The sequence below is a fragment of the Oncorhynchus keta genome, chromosome 10 (genome assembly GCF_023373465.1).
Source record: "Oncorhynchus keta strain PuntledgeMale-10-30-2019 chromosome 10, Oket_V2, whole genome shotgun sequence".
Taxonomy (NCBI): Eukaryota; Metazoa; Chordata; class Actinopteri; order Salmoniformes; family Salmonidae; genus Oncorhynchus; species Oncorhynchus keta.
In genome coordinates, this window is record NC_068430.1 from 38904741 (window position 1) to 38924218 (window position 19478).

General features: G+C 40.3%; 1 protein-coding gene across 2 annotated transcripts; it reads right to left on the minus strand.

Moving 5' to 3' along the window:
- Positions 1-261: 261 nt before the first annotated feature.
- Positions 262-11614, minus strand: LOC118388669 (cyclin-dependent kinase 4-like). Of its 2 annotated transcripts, XM_035778012.2 has the most exons (9): positions 11351-11613; positions 9328-9396; positions 8840-9060; positions 5650-5785; positions 4677-4844; positions 4394-4503; positions 3817-3867; positions 3480-3615; positions 262-3243 (listed from the first exon to the last, which is right to left on the minus strand). In XM_035778012.2, exons 3-9 carry the CDS (start codon positions 9055-9057, stop codon positions 3145-3147), a joined length of 918 nt encoding a protein of 305 aa, XP_035633905.1. In that variant the 5' UTR covers positions 9058-9060; positions 9328-9396; positions 11351-11613; the 3' UTR covers positions 262-3144. The 2 variants fall into 2 exon arrangements, with proteins under 2 accessions (XP_035633905.1, XP_035633906.1); XM_035778013.2 differs by lacking the exon at positions 9328-9396 and having other exon boundaries at positions 11351-11614.
- Positions 11615-19478: the final 7864 nt, after the last annotated feature.

Below are 19478 nucleotides of genomic sequence, written 5' to 3' on the forward strand. Positions count from 1 at the left end.
CTACAACTTTCCAATTAAAATGTCATGATTCAAGAGCTTGGCTTGTACTATACAGTCCTTTCATTCCTCACTTCTCCAAGTTGATGTGAACCTGTAGTCATTTCAGATAAAAGAAACAAAAACAAATTAGCGTACAAGAATGAGATTTCTTAACACACACTTTGAATGATCCAAGAAACTGAAAACGAGGGATAGAAAATGTGTTTCCCAATAACATCTAGGACATTTCTGGTATACAAAAGGTACGATTAGAAACGGCTATTTTAGTTGATGATTGGAGCAGCTTTATTAGTCTTTGCAGCACTTAAACATTGCAAGGTGTTCTTGGAATGAAAGGGAGGGATACTTAGTACAGAACAACACATTATTTGGCCCGTAAACATGTTCAACAAATGCCACTTAGCTAGCGTGTCCTTCCATGTGCACTTTTTAAAAGAAAATTAAAGGCCCAGTACAGTCAGTGATTTTCCAGTGTTGTGTGTGTGTACACACACAGTGGCAAGAAAAAGTGTGTGAACCCTTTGGAATGACCTGGCTTTCTATATAAATTGGTCATCAAATTTGATCTGATCTTCATCTAAATCACAACAGAGAAAAATAGTGTGCTTAACTTAACACAAATTATTGTATTTTTCTTGTCTATATTGAATATATTGTTTAAACATTCACAGTGTAGGTTGGGAAAAGTATGTGAACCCCTTAGGCTAATGACTTCTCCAAAAGCTCATCGGAGTCTGCTAACCTGGAGTCAAATTAATGAGACGAGATTGGAGATGTTGGTTAGAGCTGCCTTGCCCTATAAAAACACTCACAAAATGTGACTTTGCTATTCACAAGAAGCATTGCCTAATGTGAACCTTGCCTCAAACAAAAGAGATCTCAGAAGACCTAAGAATTGTTGACTTCGATAAAGCTGGAAAGGGTTTCAAAAGTATCTCTAAAAGCCTTGATGTTCATCAGTCCAAGGTAAGACAAATTGTCTATAAATGGAGAAAGTTCAGCACTGTTGCTACTCTTCCTAAGAGTGGACATCCTGCAAAGACGACTGCAAGAGCACAGTGCAGAATGCTCAATGAGGTTAAGAAGAATCCTGGTGTCAGCTAAAGACTTACAGAAATCTCTGGAACATGCTAACACCTGACAAGTCTACGATACATAAAACACTAAACAAGAATGGTGTTCATGGGAGGACACCACGGAAGATGCCATTGCTGTCCAAAAAAATCGACAACATTGCTGCACGTCTGAAGTTTGCAAAAGTACACCTGGATGTCCCACAGCGCTACTGGCAAAAATATTCTGTGGACAGATTAAACTACAGTTGAGTTGTTTGGAAGGAACACACAACACTGTGTGGAGAAAAAGGCACAGCACACCAACATCAAAACCTTATCCCAACTATAAAGTATGGTGCAGGGAGCATCATGGTGTGGGGCTGCTTTGCAGCCTCAGGGCCTGGACAACTTGCTATCATCGATGGAAAAATGAATTCCCAGGTTTATCAAGACATTTTGCAGGAATAACGTTAGGCTATCTGTCCCCCAATTGAAGCTCAACAGAAGTTGGCTGAATCAACAGGATAACGACCCAAAACAGAAGTAAATCAACAACAGAATGGCTTCAACAGAAGAAAATATGCCTTTTGGAGCAGCCCAGAGTCCTGAACTCAACCTGATTGAGACATCCCAAGAATATTGCTGTACTGAAACAGTTCTCTAAAGAGGAATGGTCCAAAATTGTTCCTGACCGTTGTGCAGGTCTGATCCGCAACTACAGAAAACGTTTGGTTGAGGTTAATGCTGCCAAAGGAGGGTCAACCAGTTATTAAATCCAAGGGTTCACTTACTTTTTCCACCCTGCACTGTGAATGTTTACACGGTATGTTCAATAAAGACATGAAAATGTATAAGTGTGTGTTATTAGTTTAAGCAGACTGTTTGTCTATTGTTGTGACCTAGATAGATCAGATAAAATTTTAAGACCAATTTATGCAGAAATCCAGGTATTTCTAAAGGGTTCGACATACTTTTTCTTGCCACTGTGTGTGTGTATATATATATATATTTCCACACAGAGGTTGGAATAATACTGTGAAAGTGTGAAAATAATAATGCCCTTTTAGTGTAAGAGCTATGAAAGTAAGAGCCTGAAATGTCCGCCTTTTTTGGTGGAATGGAATTTTGGCCTACCTGGCGACATCACCAGGTGGTAAATTAGACCAATAAGAAAATGTTCCAAATCTCTCTGCCAATAACAGCTACTTTTCAGTTTTCCCATCCCCACTCACACTACTGACAGTCCTAGCAAAATTCTTGCTTAAAAAAAAATGCTATTTGCTAAGAAGCTATTTTGGTAGAAAAATATCACAGCAAGGTACTTCAATTGTTAAACTGAAAATATTTGATATTGTAATAAAAATGTATGCATTGGATCTTTAAACTATAATATTAAAATAACCACACAGGAGGACAGTTATTCCATGTTGTATGTGTGTGTGTGCAACCTGGTCTCAGAGCATTTCGTATTATTCTGAACGTAAAACTGAGACACGCCATTTAATATGATGAGTCACGTTTCATATGGTATGAATTAATTTGTTAAATGTTACGGATTTGCAAAATGTATGATATGTTAAGAATTCTATCTACGTGGCTAATGTTAGCTTGGCTAGGGGTTAGGGTTAAGTTTAGGAGTTGGAGAAGGGTAGTTGGAAAGGTTAGCTAACATGCAAAGTAGTAAGGAGTTGAAAAGTTGCTAATTAGCTCAAAAGTTGTCAGTGACAAGATTTTAAATAACCACCGGTCTTATGTAACCATACCAAACGTAATATATCATACTAATTTGAGTGTCTCGTTTTTGCGTTTATTATGTTACGTCTAGTCTATGAGACCAGGCTGGAGAATTCATTTGAGGAATGCGAGGGGAGTCTATCCTTCTTCAGGTTCATATCCATGTTGGTCCTTGAACTCCACTTCTCTACTCCTATACATTCTCAAGGGGTGCAACTGGCTTCTGTAGTATTTTTTTTTTAAAGGAACCACAACAGGGATCTGGCCTGAAATGCACTGAATGACAATATACACCAAAATGGAGTCAGGGTTACCATTCCTCACGGTCCCATCCTTCGATGTCATTCACTGCATTTCAACCATTTGTCACTTCCTCCTCATCCTCCTGGAAGTAAGGATGTTCTTGAGCGTTTAGAGCAGAGATTCTTCTTAGAGGGTCAAAGGTTAGCATTTTCTGTGGGAACAAACAGAACGGCTAGGTTTACAAATGTGACTCAATTAGCAATTAAAAGTAGGGTTTGTCCTATCTTTATCATAGCTTTTACAGGTGTTGGTCTGGGTAAATAAATACACTTTTAGCCAGGATTCACATATACAATTTTACCATTTAGCATTTCAACACTCCCAAAAAGTAATTTTTTGACCAAACAGAATACACCCCACAGCTGGTTAGAAAACAAAAAGTTTCACCAAAAGCAGCTCTGCCCCCTGCTCATTGATCTCAGGAACGTAGTCTGTGATTGGGCGGGGGCTGATAGGACTGAAGTTGTGTCGTGAGAGGGTGACATCAGCAGGCCACTCCTCCATGGGTGGCAGGCCAATCACACTGTGGAATGGCAGACAGAAAGGAACAAGCCAACCAGTCAGACAAGTGTTTCAGAAATAATTAACAGAAGTTAGACTTATCCAAAGTGGCAAGGACTGAGTCCCGAAATGCACCCTAAAGGCCCTGGTCAAAAGTAGTACACGATATAGGGAATAGGGTGCCATTTGGGATACACAAGTGGACATTTCTGCCCATACTCACTTGAATATCTTTCCCAGTTGGTCCATTTCAGAGTCTCCAGAGAACAACGGTCTACATGAGAAAGTTTGGATTTGGGTTAATGTGCTGTTGGCAAACTTCCCCTGCTGTGACAAGCAGTACCGTCTGTCTCTCTGTCCCCATATAGTCTTATTTTATTGTGCTGACCTACGGCCATGTCTGTGGGAGATTACAGGGCCAGGGCTGACCCTCCCCTGTGTGGCCTGGCCGTTAGCATGGAGCCATAATGATAAGAGAAGAAACCCTGAGTCCTAGTTAATTGGAGTGCCACAGCAGTAGACTGCTATACTTCGATTTGACCACCTGGTGGGAGCATAATCATAGAAATGAGAGCTCGGTCACACTACAGTCAAACAAATTAGGGTTTTCTTGCTCAGTTTCCAATGTGGTAACTTGCTGGGTGGGATATAATCTATTAATCCAGTGGGCATCTTTTAGAATATCAGATGTACATACATAACATACCATATACCATACAATTTATAACACAGAGAGAAAATAATTAAAAAATAAATGTCCCATTATGTCAAATAAGCCTTCTCTGGCCCTGACCACTCACTTGCGTCGGAACATCTCAGCAAAGATGCAACCCGTGCTCCAGATGTCCACCGGCGTGGCGTAGGTGGACTGGAGCAGGACCTCAGGAGGCCTGTACCACAGAGTCACCACCTAGGGCAGACATGGAGGAGAGAGACGTCAATGGAGGGACAGTTGAGAGTAGGAGAGAGGTATGAATGTGTATGAATATTTATGCCAACTGTAAAGCACAAGTAAGCATTATGGTGAATGCACATAGAGACCCTTTCCATTCTCAACCAGTTTGTGTGTGTCTGTGTTCCTACCACAGGGGTAAGGGCCATGTGGCAACTGTAGATCCTGGCCAGTCCAAAGTCGGCCAGCTTAACCTGACCACGGCTGGTGACCAGGATGTTCTCTGGCTTCAGGTCCCGGTGCACCACACGGTTCGAGTGTAGGAATGACAGGCCGCACAGCAATTGACGCATCAGGTCCTAACACACAGGGGGACACATTTAACATGTGTACCAGGCTCGGTCCACACAATGGTCCAACATATCCAGCCAGATAGAGGGCGACCTGTGGACCTGCCAAACACTGAGATCATTTAAACATTTGTTTTGGATGTACCTTCCTTTTAACATGGTTTACAGGGACCTACTATGTTTATTTAACATGGTTTACAGGAACCTACTATGTTTATTTAACATGGTTTACAGGGACCTACTATGTTTATTTAACATGGTTTACAGGGACCTACTATGTTTATTTAACATGGTTTACAGGAACCTACTATGTTTATTTAACATGGTTTACAGGAACCTGCTATGTTTATTTAACATGGTTTACAGGGACCTGCTATGTTTATTTAACATGGTTTACAGGGACCTACTATGTTTATTTAACATGGTTTACAGGAACCTGCTATGTTTATTTAACATGGTTTACAGGGACCTGCTATGTTTATTTAACACGGTTTACAGGGACCTACTATGTTTATTTAACACGGTTTACAGGGACCTACTATGTTTATTTAACACGGTTTACAGGGACCTACTATGTTTATTTAACACGGTTTACAGGGACCTACTATGTTTATTTAACACGGTTTACAGAGACCTACTGTGTTTATTTAACACGGTTTACAGGGACCTACTATGTTTATTTAACATGGTTTACAGGGACCTACTATGTTTATTTAACACGGTTTACAGGGACCTACTATGTTTATTTAACATGGTTTACAGGGACCCACTGTTTATTCAACATGGTTTACAGGGACCCGAGGGGGCTTCTCACTCTGATGTGGCTGGGGGGCAGTCCTGGGGCGGGGGCCTTCTCTAGGTAGGTCTTCAGGTCCTGGTCCACGTGTTCAAATACCAGGGTGACTTTAGTCTCCTGATCTGTCCTCAGGGTGGCACACACGTCCATGAGCCTGATGTACAAACACACACACACACACAATGAGCCTAGCGTACACATACAGTGAAACATCACACACAGACACGTCCATGAGCTCAGTGTACACAGTGTGTGATAATACATCTGAACGTTCCATGGTTGAATTTAGAATTCCCCAAGGTTCTGTGCTTGGACCCCTTATTTTTCTTTATACATGCTACCCCTTGGTAATGACATGCACTTTCATTACTATGCTGATGACACCCAATTGTATTCATCTTTTAAACCAGACGATACTTTAAAGTCAGCCCGCCTTGAGGTGTGCATCACAGACGTTAAATACAGTTATAGTGCACTGGCATGTAGCGTTTTTGTATTTTTATTTAATGATCTCGAGAATGAATGTGCTCATGGTGGCATTTAATGTCTGTTTTTGTGGTGAAGCCAAACAAATTTCCACATTACGTGGACAATAAATTTTCTAATTATAAAAACATCCAACTTCTTGCATTTAAACTTTCACAAGACCGAAATGATGCCACTTGGCCACAAGAAACTCGGTGTCAGACCTCACCCTCAACATTGATGGTTGCCGCATTACACCAAACATGGTTGTTAAAAATCTTAGTGTCACCTTTGATCCCGGCCTCACTTTTGACAACTACATAAAAAGCATATCCAAAACAGCATCCTTTCATCTCAGGAAAATTTCCAGAATTAGACACTTCATCTCTCAAACAGATGCAAAAAAATGGTCCATGAATTTGTTTAATCTCCAGTTGCCCAGACTACACTATTAAAAGCCTACAACTTGCAAAGAACACTGCAGCTCGCATTTTAACCAACACTAGAATGCACGAGCACATCACTCCAGTTTTATCAGCACTACACTGGCTGCCTGTAAAGTATTGGTTTGAAGACCTTACTCTTAACATTTAAAGCGCTGCATGGCCATGGCCTCTTATCTGACAAACGTGCAAACGTCCACACAACCCAATGAGGGTGCTCCACTCCCAAGGAGACAGTTTGAGTTGATGAATCCTGCACATCCCCCAACTTTTAAATTTGTGCTCGTCCACAACAGCACTGAAAAATAATATAGGGGAAACACTGATGTGTGGGATCTCTTAATACACAGTCAAACAGACAAGCTCATGGTCAATCACCATAATTTGAATGAGAGGCGAGTCATGCCATGGTGAGTCAATCACTAAATAATAACCTTTATAGAACCTGCTTATCATAGACATACCAGTCAGTTTTTAGGCATTCCAAGGTTCTTATGCTATGTGGGCGTAGGGTTTCACAAGATACAGGTGATCAGGTCAAAACTAAAGTCATGGGCTATACAAGTCGCAACAAAAACAACACAATGTGTCAATGAAAGCGTTTGACTGTGGTTGTTCGTGTTTACGCATTTCAAAAGGTGCTATTAAGTATGAAGTAGAAACATTGAACGTGTGTAGCTTATGTTATTCCATTCATTCCCTTTTTACCACTACAATTTTACAGTTGACAGCGAGACTGTGCGGTTTGGTCAGTTAATCTTAGATCTACGCAAAAGATGGCGTGGGATGTGAACTAATCTCAAAATTAGACCTCTTTCCTGGCTGGAGAACATCACTATAAATAAAGGTTCAATGATTAAATGTGTTCTTCAAACCTCTTTGGAATGGCATGATTGCCAAAGTTTTTGTATGCATTTTTAGCAATACCAACTACCCACTGAAGACATTCTTTAAAAAGAAAGTACACTTGGTCATAAGACTTTATATGGGCAAATAAAATTCATAGAATAAAAAGGAAAGTTTTGACATCTTAAATCTGAGGGTGGTTTTAACCTTCTAGTCTTGGAATTGTATGAACAGACAACCCAACCCGCGACATATAGTTAAATGCACTAAAGAGGAACAATGGGAACACATTGAAGATGCACACACTCATCCCCAGAATCTTTTTACATGTCTATTTTCAAAAGATAAAGCTAAGAACATTAACAACGTCTTAGTTCAGAACACTACTATAACAATACGGAAAAATATAAACGTATTCTACACAAACCAATATCACTTCCTAAAACCACAACCGCATGGAACAATCCTTGGATAGCTTTTCAGAATTCACAGATAAGAATGGTCCACGTGGTCAACTAAAGTCATAGAAACTGTAAATTACTTGGTAACAGGAAATAGATTTATTTCCATGACAGAATTAAAAAGTAATTTTGGACTGACCAACGTAGATCATTTGAAATACATGCAACTTTTTAAAATAAAAAGTTACATATCACCATTATTCCCCTTTTGGACATCAGAGCAACCTTGAGGGAATCTTATTTGAGTCAGAAAAAGGATGTTCATATGATAGGTTTTGTATATCTTCCCTTGCAGAGAGCATATCCAACTGACAATCTCTTAGAAAACAAATGTACTATTGGAACCAAGACTTAAAAACTGATGTTGGCACAAGATGGAGGGAAAGTTGGAGCATAACTAACAATCACAGTTAACGAAAATGTGAGCCTAATCCAGTATAAACTCATGTATAGAATGTATCATACAAGAGACAAAATTACAAATTCTACAACAACGGCATGTCTTAAGTGTAAAACTAATAATGACTCAATAATCCATGGTTTCTGGGAATGCTATAAAGTCCAGAAGCTGTGGGCAGAGCTAGAAAGTTTGTTGTCAGCAGTATTACAATGTAAACTTACTTTTAATCCATCTGTCTGCATATTTCAAGACAAGGCATATGGGGGTGTAGTGAGATACCCGGTGGGTTGGACGATTCTCTTCTTATCACTCATCTTGAAAAAACATATACTAAAAACTTGGAAATCAATCAATCTGCCACCATTAACACAATGGAAAAATTGAATGATTTATTATTTAAAACACTGAAAATGTGTGGGCGACAGAGAGAAACAAAATGGTGCAGTTTCAGGCCATGTGGTGGAAAGTGATGCGGGCGCTGGAGATGGGGGTGTGTGCTAGTGGGTCTGTGTAGGCGTGATGTTGTTGATGTTTGTATGATGTTGTCGTTTGTATTGTTTATAAAAATAGTTAAAAAAAAAATGTGTTCTTACTTGACCACGTTGGGATGATCAAACTGCTCCAGTCTCTTCAGCAGGGCCACTTCTCGGACCGTGGAGATAGGGAGGCCATCTTGGTCCGTCTGGACGCGAACACTCTTCAGAGCAACAAACTGGCCACTCTCCAGGTCCCGAGCCTTGTACACCGTTCCGTACGCACCCCCTCCAATCTCTGCCACTGGCTCGTACTGGACCCCACTGCCCTGGGCCATGGTCTGGTTGACAGACAGGCAGACAGAAAAAGAACTACGTATGAATACATGTTCCTTCTGCAGTAAGACACTGTCCCCTCCAAATCCCCTCTCTGTCACCGTGCTCTCCAAAATGGAGGTCCACCTGTCTTAGATCCAGCCCCCTCCTACGATCTTTCACCTTCTTGTGCACTAGACCTCATTAGCTGGGGTCACCTCTGCATTCCAGAGGCGGAAGAGGCTGTCGGAAAGTGCGTGTGTGTATGTGACTGAATGGGGTTGGAATCTGACCTGATATTCAATGAGACAAGATTTCAGTCAACAAGACATTCCAGTGGTCAACCACACAGCACAGGCTCCCTGCAGACATAAGTCAGAGAGGGGGAGAGAGAATGACTCAGAGACATTAGACATGAGACAGAATGATGCCAGCACCATGGCGCTTTGTATTCCATACAGAATTCCATGCAGAAATAAAGGAAGTTGTGATCAGTCTGCATACTGTACAAAGTATGTAAACAAAGAAGGAAGTAGGCTAAATGCAGGAAGAGTAGCCTAAGTCACCTTATAACAAATAATATATGGGTAATAATGTGGTCAATGTTATATTGACAGGGTGTATTCCATATAAATTATGTTATCTAAGGGTGCAAACAGAGGTAGTTCCACTGAATGGAGCCAAACAGAGGTTGGTTTCTCAGACAGAGATTAAGCCCAATCCTGGACTAAAAGGCTAATTTAATACAGATTCTCCCCTGAGAATGAGTAAGGAAGACTAGGCTTGAATCCAGGATTAGTCTTAATCTAGGTCCTGGAAACCAGCCATAAATGCTTTTACCAAATTGCCATCCTTAGCTCCTCCTAGAGCCTCGGCGTACATATCACTGACAAACTCAAAATGGTCCACCCACACAGACAGTGTGGTGAAGAAGGCGTAACAGTGCCTCTTCAACCCCAGGAGGCTGAAGAAATTTGGCTTGTCACCTAAAACCTTCACAGATGCACAATTAAGAGCATCCCGTCGGTCTGTATCACCGCCTGGTACGGCAACTGCAACACCCACAACCGCAGGGCTCTCCAGATGGTGGTGCGGTCTGCACAACGCATCACCGGGGACAACCTACCTGCCCCCCTGGACACCTACAGCACCCGATGTCACAGGAAGCCAAAAAGATCATCAAGGACAACAACCGCCCGAGCCACTGCCTGTTCACCCTGCTACCATCCAGAAGGTGAGGTCAGTACAGGCGCATCGAAGCTGGGACCGAGAGACTGAAAACAGCTCCTATCGCAAGGCCACCAGACTGTTAAACAGCCATCATTAGCACAGAGGCTGCTGCCTACATACAGACTTGAAATCATTGGCCACTTTAATAAATGGAACACTAGTTACTTTAATAATGTGTACATATCTTCCATTACTCATCTCATATGTATATACTGTATTCTATACTATCTATTGCATCATCGCCTATGCTGCTCTGACATTGCTCATCCATATATTTATTATTATTATTCCACTCCTTTACTTTACTTAGATTTGGGTGTATTAGGTATTTGTTGTTGACTTGTTAGATTACTTGTTGCACTAGAAGCACAAGCATTTCGCTACACTCTCAATAACATCTGCTAACCATATGTATGTGACCAATAAAATGTGATTAAATGTAAAGGTGTTCAGTCACATGGTTCACAGGTGTACATTATCAATAGGCCACGATGGGGCATATGCAATGCTGCATCAAAGACCATCTGAAATATGTTCTGAATTATTTACTGATGTGGTCCTACATTCTACCCAAGAAAAAAAGGTAGGACTACTTTCATTGTTAAATCTACATACCTCAAATAAACGATTTAATTATATGTAGTTGTCCTAGTATTTTCTCATCAAATAAACTTAAGCAAGCAAAATTAGCCAACGCTATCAAAATATTGGACATAGCTCGTGGCATAAAGCATGAAAACGAAAGCACCCCCTCGACACGTGGTGTTCCTCCATAGTTATATTCTCAGACAACACAGAGAACAGGCCACAACACTTTTCAAACGCAGTTTAACATCTGACGTGGCAAAAAGTCGTATATGTTAAAACATGGTTCTATACTTATTTTTGGCATAGCAAAGCATGTTTTAGCGGCAATAGCAAATTCATGCAACAAGTTGTGTAGAACTTATGTGATTATGACTTGATATGTAAACAGTGCCCCAAACTAGCAGGAATACATTGCAACAAGCGACATTTGTTTAAGAAGTATTTTACAAGATGATGTGAACATAATGTTTACTAAATTGTATGTAATAGGCTACTTACCACGTGTCTTTACGTTTTATTTAACGTTAGCAGGCTACACTGCTACATTTAGTGCATGAACGAAATCATGTTTTTCACTTGGTTCTTCTTATCAAACCACAGTCGACACAGGTTTTACACCAAACTGGCAGAAACTGTTGCGGATGTCTTCGATCAAATCATTCGATTTAACTTCGGCCTTACTTCTTTTTTTCTAAACACTCTGGCAAATCTCTGGGTAAGGTGGAGGCGCTTCCTGTAGCCATGCAAGGCGGGGCCAAATATCCATATACCCTCTTAAAAAATCATGACAACTTTGCGGCATGTTTTTTATTTAGGTGGCCATCCACTAGTACATTACACTCTGTAGAATGATACAGCTGCATGTTCAAGTCTTCATAAACATTATGAATGAGTGAGTGCACAGTGCAGAGAGAGGCAATAAGTGGGTATTTTAAAAGTGTTGAATTCTATGGTGTGCTAACTCTTAGTATTTTTCCTCATGTAAGACTACAAATGTGGTTTATTTCCTCCAAAGACAATGTATATTATATACATTGAAGAAGAGGGTGTGACTCCTTCGCCCCGGGCGCGCGCAGAGCTCCATGGCTTGGTGAATGAGGACCGTGCACCAAACCCCTCCCAGCTCTTTCTTACGCTGCGATTGGCGGGGAACTGCTGTTGCTAGGCTCATACACCAGCCCTGCATTCCAAATGAAGTATTCAGAATGAGTAATTTGACTTTTAGTTAAATTAAATTAATACTATACCGTATTAACGGAAACACAATTCATAGTATAGGGATATAAATCATGCCCTGGGCCTTTGCAATAAAGTTAATCATCATATAAAAAAAGAAACCTGAAATGACCAGTCTTGGGGATATTTTTATATACTAGACTAGGCTATAATAGGTACAGCAAGATGTTTTTAGTGAAAATCTTTCAATGCATAATTGTCCAGTCCATATAAATAATCACATTCTTTACCCATCTGCCACTGAAGGCAATGGTCATGTTTCTGCCCCACTATGCTGCGTTCAAGACAACTCAGAAACTCTGACATTTCCAACGTGGAAACTTGTTATAGAAAGATGAGCTCCAAGTTTCCCACTTGGAAAGTATCAGAATCAACCAATAGGAAGCTCTATGCAAAAGATTCACAAAAATTTGAAATCGGGAGGCTTTGGGGTTTCAGAGTTGTTTTGAAAGCACCACCAGAAGTTGCATTGCATCAACCAATGGTTTCGTGCCACATCATTGACTGTGCAGTCGGCATCAGATTGCAATATCATATGATGGGTATAGCTGATAGTTAAACACATATCCAAGCGTTGTGATATCTGGCAGGCATCTGCAATGTAGTTGGACAGGAAAACAATCAATATCAGAGTCACAGACTACTTCAAACTAAAGGTATTCATTTACACATGGTTATGGGCTTCAAAAAAAGAAGACACCTGTACCATGTCAGATACAGTATAGCGCTAACATGTATTACATTTTGAGTTTGCATCCCAACATTACGCTTTATGTATAGAACCAGTCAAAATTTTGGTCATACCTACTCATTCAAGGGTTTTTCTTTATTTTTACTATTTTCTACATTGTAGAATAATAGTGAAGACATCAAAACTGTGAAATAACACATATGGAATCATGTAGTAACCAAAAAAGTGATAAACAAATCAAAATATATTTTATATTTTGAGATTCTTCAAAGTAGCCACCCTTTGCCTTGATGACAGCTTTGCACACTCTTGGCATTCTCAACTGTCATGAGGTAGTAACCTGGCATGCATTTCAATTAACAGGTGTGCCTTGTTAAAAGTTAATTTGTGGAATTTCTTTCCTTCTTAATGTGTTTGAGATAATCAGTTGTGTTGTGACAAGGTAGGGAGGTATACAGAAGATTACTTTAAGACATGAAGGTCAGTCAATCTGGAACATTTCAAGAACTTTGAAAGTTTCTTCAAATGCAGTCGCAAAAACCATCAAGCGCTATGATGAAACTGGCTCTCAAGAGGACCGCCACAGGAAAGGAAGACCCAGAGTTACCTCTGCTGCAGAGTATAAGTTCATTAGAGTTGAGTTTGGGACAGAAGGTAGCCTAGTGGTTAGAGCGTTGGGCCAGTGACCGAAAGGTTGCTAGATCTCCAAGCTGACAAGGTAAAAATCTGTCGTTCTGCCCCTGAACAAGGCAGTTAACCCACTGTTCCTAGGCCGTCATTGTAAATAACAATTTGTTCTTAAGTGACTGCCTAGTTAAATAAAGGTTAAAAGAAAGAGTTAACTGCATGTCGGATTGCAGCCCAAATAAATGCTTCACAGAGTTCGAGTAACCGACACATCAAGGCACACTTAACCAGCATGGCTCCCGCAGCAATATGCCATCCCATCTGGTTTGTGCTTAGTGGAACTATAATTTGTTTTTCAATAGGACAATGATCCAAAACACACCTCCAGGCTGTGTGAGGGCTATTTGACCAAGATGGAGAGTGATGGAGTGTTGCATCAGATGATCTGGCCTCCACAATCACCCAACCTCAACCCAATTGAGATGGTTTGGGATGAGTTGGACTGCAGAGTGAAGGAAAAGCAGCCAACAAGTGCTCAGCATATTTGGGAACTCTTTTAAAACTGTTGGAAAAGCATTCCATGTGACTATCTCATGAAGCTGGTTGAGAGAATGCCAAGTGTGTGCAAAGCTGTCATCAAGGCAAAGGGTGGCTACTTTGAAGAATCTAAAATATAACATGTGTTTTGATTTGTTTAACACTTTTTTGGTTACTACTTGATTCCATATGTGTTACTTCATTGTTTTGATGTCTTCACTATTAATCTACAATGTATAAAATAGGAAAAATAAAGAAAAACCCTTGAATGAGTAGGTGTGTCCAAACTTTTGACTTGTACTGTGTGTGTATAATATATAATGTCTGTAATGTCTACGATCGTATTTTAATTGTAAGGTACTTTTGTCTGTAATGTCTTTTTTCGTTATGTGTCGGAGCTTTTGCCATTGGCGTCGGCTAATGGGGATCCTGCACCTTCAACACTGTTCTATTTGTACTTAACTGGGCTTCTGTATGGTCCCATTATATAGTTCATCATCGCCCAGTTGGGTCCGAACACCTATAATGGTTACATTCCAAAGGTGGAGAGTTTTTAGCACCATGGTAAAGTTGGATGCTCTCAGGCAAACGAACGCAGGACTCCATCCTGTCTGGTGCATCCAGAGGGCCCTCTGCCAGGACCCTCCCACGATGCGGGCGCATATGCCGGGTCTATTTCAATCAGAATGGCTGGGTGCACTAACGGTAGCAGTAAAGCCACTGAGTTGGGATGACCATCTGTCCACCAGAGAGATATCAGAGCCTAGACAGCCTGCAGCCTGTCGGCCACTAGAGCAGCGATCAGAAAAATCTCCACAATGTTTGAGGGACTCAAGATTTCCTTGCAATGGCTACTTTTAAGGAGACTCTTATAGGTCAGGGTTGTGGGGAAAACACCCTTATTAAGAGCAACCTCAACCTCTTGTATCCTATTTTGTGTCAGTCACTATTATAGTTGATTATTCCACCACTCTATTTGTCTGTTTCTGATGGCAATATCTCAAAGCAGAAGCCAATGACAAAGTGGTTGGGCTAATTATTGATTTGTAAGGACTAAGATTATTATAGTTTTTATTTTCATTTCGTTTTTTGATTTTATTTTGAAATTCAACCTTAATGTGACTTGGATTTAAAATGAATAGCAGAGAGACTGGTGCAAACAAATATTGTGAAAGAAAACTATTTTGCTCATGTTTACATCAATCCAATGCTATTTAATTTTAGTAGTACAGAAGTTCTATCTTAAATTGACCAGTTTCTCACAGCAGGAAAATAATCCTGCTGCAACAGAAAATGGGAATTATTATGTGTATTATATTTGATGTACATTTTTGTAAAGGTTGATGCATTTTCGTTAGTGCAAATCAAGTCCGACATGTTAAAGTCGAAATTACAAAATTTAGAAGCCCTTTTAAAAATTGATTACATACATGTTTGCATTTCCCGCTGAGCAAGACAATTCCCTGCCACAACAGAGTGATCAAATTAAGATATCTGTACACATAAGAAGAATCAAGTTCGCTATCGACAAGACAATTCCCTGCCACAACAGAGTGATCAAATTAAGATATCTGTACACATAAGAAGAATCAAGTTCGCTATCGACAAGACAATTCCCTGCCACAACAGAGTGATCAAATTAAGATATCTGTACACATAAGAAGAATCAAGTTCGCTATCGAGACGACCCCCCCCCTGTTATTAGTGATAGTTTGTGATTGCGATGCACAAACTAGGCCTATTTGAAAAAGCGCCCTCTCCTGGCAGCATTTACCCACAAGATTCAGTAGTTTGAACACCCCCACCCCAAAAGCTTGAAAACCATTATTTTTTATGTGAAAAATAACTGTAACTGAACTAATTTTATAATGGTTCTTATTTTATTTTGAAGCCAAAGATAATACAGTACAGTTTTAGTTTTTCAAACGGGTTTGTTAATTATTTTACTTCAGTTTACTCAATTGTTTTTTCATGATTAGTTTTCGTTTTCGTTTCAGTTTTCTTTTACTATAATAACCTTGGTAAGGACCCAGTGTAATGGGAAAATTATTATTGGATGTGAACTTAATGACCAGGGGAAAACAAGTCTTGGTGAATGTAATATTTCTGGTAAACAAGCTTGACAGCTGAACTGAGAGAAGTCTCTTAGTTTAAACCAGATGCCTTGCCAGCACAATCTGTGTGCATTTGGTGTGGGTGACGTGGCTGAGTGCATAGACAGACTGTGCTCAGCCAGCAGGGGTGGTCACTGTGTATGTGTGTGTTTGTTTGAGTGTCTAAGTGTCTGTTTTTGTGTACCTGTGTTTGTACTGTGTCAGTGTGTGTGTGTGTGTGTCTTTATGAGTATTTCAGTGTGTTGGTGTGTGTATGTATTTTGTTTTTATGGATTTTTGTAGATGTATTATTCAGACTGATGGTCACAAAGCTGCTCAGCTCTCTGTAGATAACCAATGACACATATTGCTAATGTCTTAGTGACACAACCTTGTCCCTCTACCTTTGAATGCTACACTATCTTTTCCTCATCTTTCTCTCTTAAGTTGCTTCTGCTTTCTCCTACAGTAGTTATCTCCCTCTTAGTTAGCTAACATTGTGTGCTGTAGTAGTGTCTCTAAGACTGACAGAATCTCAGAGTTAGCATGCCTGGACAACCTGCTGGCCTTTTCACAGAACATTACGTTTTACATTTACATTTGAGTAATTTAGCAGACGCTCTTATCCATATCGACTTACAGTCAGTGCATTCATGTTGTAGTCAATGTTAGCCTGTTGGCATGAACTGATGGAGCCTATCCAAACATCATATTCTTACATTGATAGTTTATGAAATGTGACACAGTCCTGCCTAGCAGTTGTTTCTTCTTCTTTTTTTACACTCGTACAGACAGATAGAGCAGTGGTTGTCAATTTTCCATTACCTAAATCTCTTTTTCTTTCATACATCTGGGCCTCGCTGTCCTTTCATGGCTCTTGTCCTCCACACAAATTATCTAATTTCAGTACTAATATATCAGCAGATAATTGTACTGGTTACAATTCTATTCACAGTGCTGCAAAATCTGACTGCTCATTTTGCCTATACAGTACCAGTCAAAAATTTGGACACCTACTCATTCAAGGGTTATTCTTTGTTTTGACTATTTTCTATATTGTAGAATAATAGATAATACATTAAAACTATGAAATGACACAAATAGAATCATGTAGTAACCAAAAATGTTTTGAAGAAATCAATATACATGTTATATTTTAGATTCCACCCTTTGCCTTGATGATAGCTTTGCACACTCTTGGCATTCTCTCAGACAGCTTCATGAGGAATGCTTTTCCAACAGTCTTGAAGGAGTTCCCACATGTGCTGAGCACTTGTTGGCTGCTTTTCCTTCACTCTGCGGTCCAACTCATCCCAAACTATTTCAAATGGGTTGGGGTTGGGTGATTGTGGAGGCCAGGTCATCTGATGCAGCACTCCATCACTCTCCTTGGTCAAATAGCCCTTACACAGCCTAGAGGTGTGTTTTGGGTCATTGTCCTGTTGAAAAACAAGTGATAATGGGACTAAGTGCAAACCAGATGGGGATGGGGTATTGCTGCAGAATGATGTGGTAGCCATGGTGGTTAAGTGTGCCTGGACTGTAAAAAATAAATGTATCACCAGCAAAGCACACCCACACCATCACACTTCCTTCTCCATGCTTAACAGTAGGAACCACACATGCGGAGATCACACTGCGTCTTACAAAGACACGGAGGTTGAAACCAAAAATCTCAAATTTGGACTCATCAGACCAAAGGACCATTTATTTGGACTGCAATCTGAGGTGCAGTTAACTCTAATGAACTCATCCTCTGCAGCATAAGTAACTATGTCTCTTCCTTCCCTGTGGTAGTCTTCATGAGAGCCAGTTTCATCACAGGGCTTGATTATTTTTGCAACTGCACTTGTATAAACTTTCAAAGTTCTTGAAATGTTCCGGATTGACTGATCTTTATGTCTTAAAGTAATGATGGACTGTCGTTTCTCTTTTTTTATTTGAGCTGTTCTTGTATTCTCCTTCCTTTTCTTCCCAACGAGTAGGCACTTGTGTAAAATTATTTGTATTCCCTTCAAATGAGCATCAAATGATTTCTCCCAAACTATAAAACTAATTCAACCTACTTTTTTATTATTTGTTCCTATTTTACCAAATAGGGCTATCTTCTGTATACCACCCCTACCTTGTCACAACACAACTGATTGGCTCAAACGCATTAAAAAAGAAAGAAATTCCACAAATGTACTTTTAACAAGGCACACCTGTTAATTGAAACGCATTCCAGGTGACTACCTCATGAAGCTGGTTGAGAGAATGCCAAGAGTGTGCAAAGCTGTCATAAAGGCAAAGGGCGGCTACTTTGAGGCAGGCAATTGGCCATCGAAGGTGAGCATTTGCCCACTATAGTCTGTTACAATGCCAAACTGCAGTCAGGTCAAGACCCTGGTGAGGAAGATGAACACGCAGATGAGTTTCCCTGACACAGTTTCTGACAGTTTGTGCAGAAATCCTTTGGTTATGCAAACCCAAAAAGTTTCATCAGCTGTCCGGGTGGCTCATCTCAGACCATCCCGCAGGTGAAGAAGCTGGATGTGGAGGTCCTGGGCTGTCATGGTTACACATGGTCTCTGGTGGACATTCCTGCAGTCAGCATTCCAATTGTGGCATTGTGTTGTGTGAAGAAACTGCACATTTTAGAGTCACCTTTTATTGTCCCTAGCACCAGGTGGACCTGTGTAATGATCATGTTGTTTAATCAGCTTCTTGATACACCACACCTGTCAGGTGGATGGATTATCTTGGCAAAGGATAAATGCTCACTAACAGGGATGTAAACACATTTGTGCAAAGTTTTTAGACTGATCCAATGAACCATTGAATTTCTGTTCAATTTTTTTAATCAAGACTGCCCAAATGTGCCTAATTTGTTTATGAATAACTTTTCATGATCAAAATTGTGCCCTCTCCTCAAACAATTGCATGGTATTATTTCACTGTAATAGCTACTGTAAGTTGGACAGTGCAGTTAGCTTAACAAGAATTTAAGCTTTCTGCCAATATCAGACATGTCTAAGTCCAGGGAAATGTTCTCGTTACTTACAACCTCATGCTAATCGCATTAGCCTACGTTAGCTTAACCATCCTGTGGAAGGAACACCGATCCCGAAGAAGATTTATTTTTCAGCTCATTTATTATTGAGTGAAAATCTTATGTGTACATGCGAGGCGCACGTGGATCCAGCGCTCCGTAGGCTGCTGCATGTGTAGCCGATAGAGAGCATCCTGCCCCTAGAGAGTTCGACCCAGGGTGACTCTCCGCCGGTGTCCGGCCGGGCCAGACAGCGCTCATAATACACAAGGCTTTACCCTCGCTCCCATATCTCCATGACTAATGTTTTCATCTGGCTGTGATTAAATTCTAATCTAGTTATGGCATAATTAATCTATTTAATCGTCTGATGCTGCTTGGCCGAGTTCTTTGAAATTTGTTAAACATTTT

What these genes read in the sequence shown, in the direction of transcription:
- LOC118388669 (XM_035778013.2), bottom strand. Translation starts at nt 9,057, where the DNA reads ATGGCCCAGGGCAGTGGGGTCCAGTACGAGCCAGTGGCAGAGATTGGA. An exon ending in GATCATCCCAACGTGGTCAA is followed by an intron (nt 5,786 to 8,839) that starts GTAAGAACACAT and finishes TTTGTACATCAG; the next exon opens with GCTCATGGACGTGTGTGCCA. An exon ending in GCTGAGATGTTCCGACGCAA is followed by an intron (nt 3,868 to 4,393) that starts GTGAGTGGTCAG and finishes TTTCTCATGTAG; the next exon opens with ACCGTTGTTCTCTGGAGACT.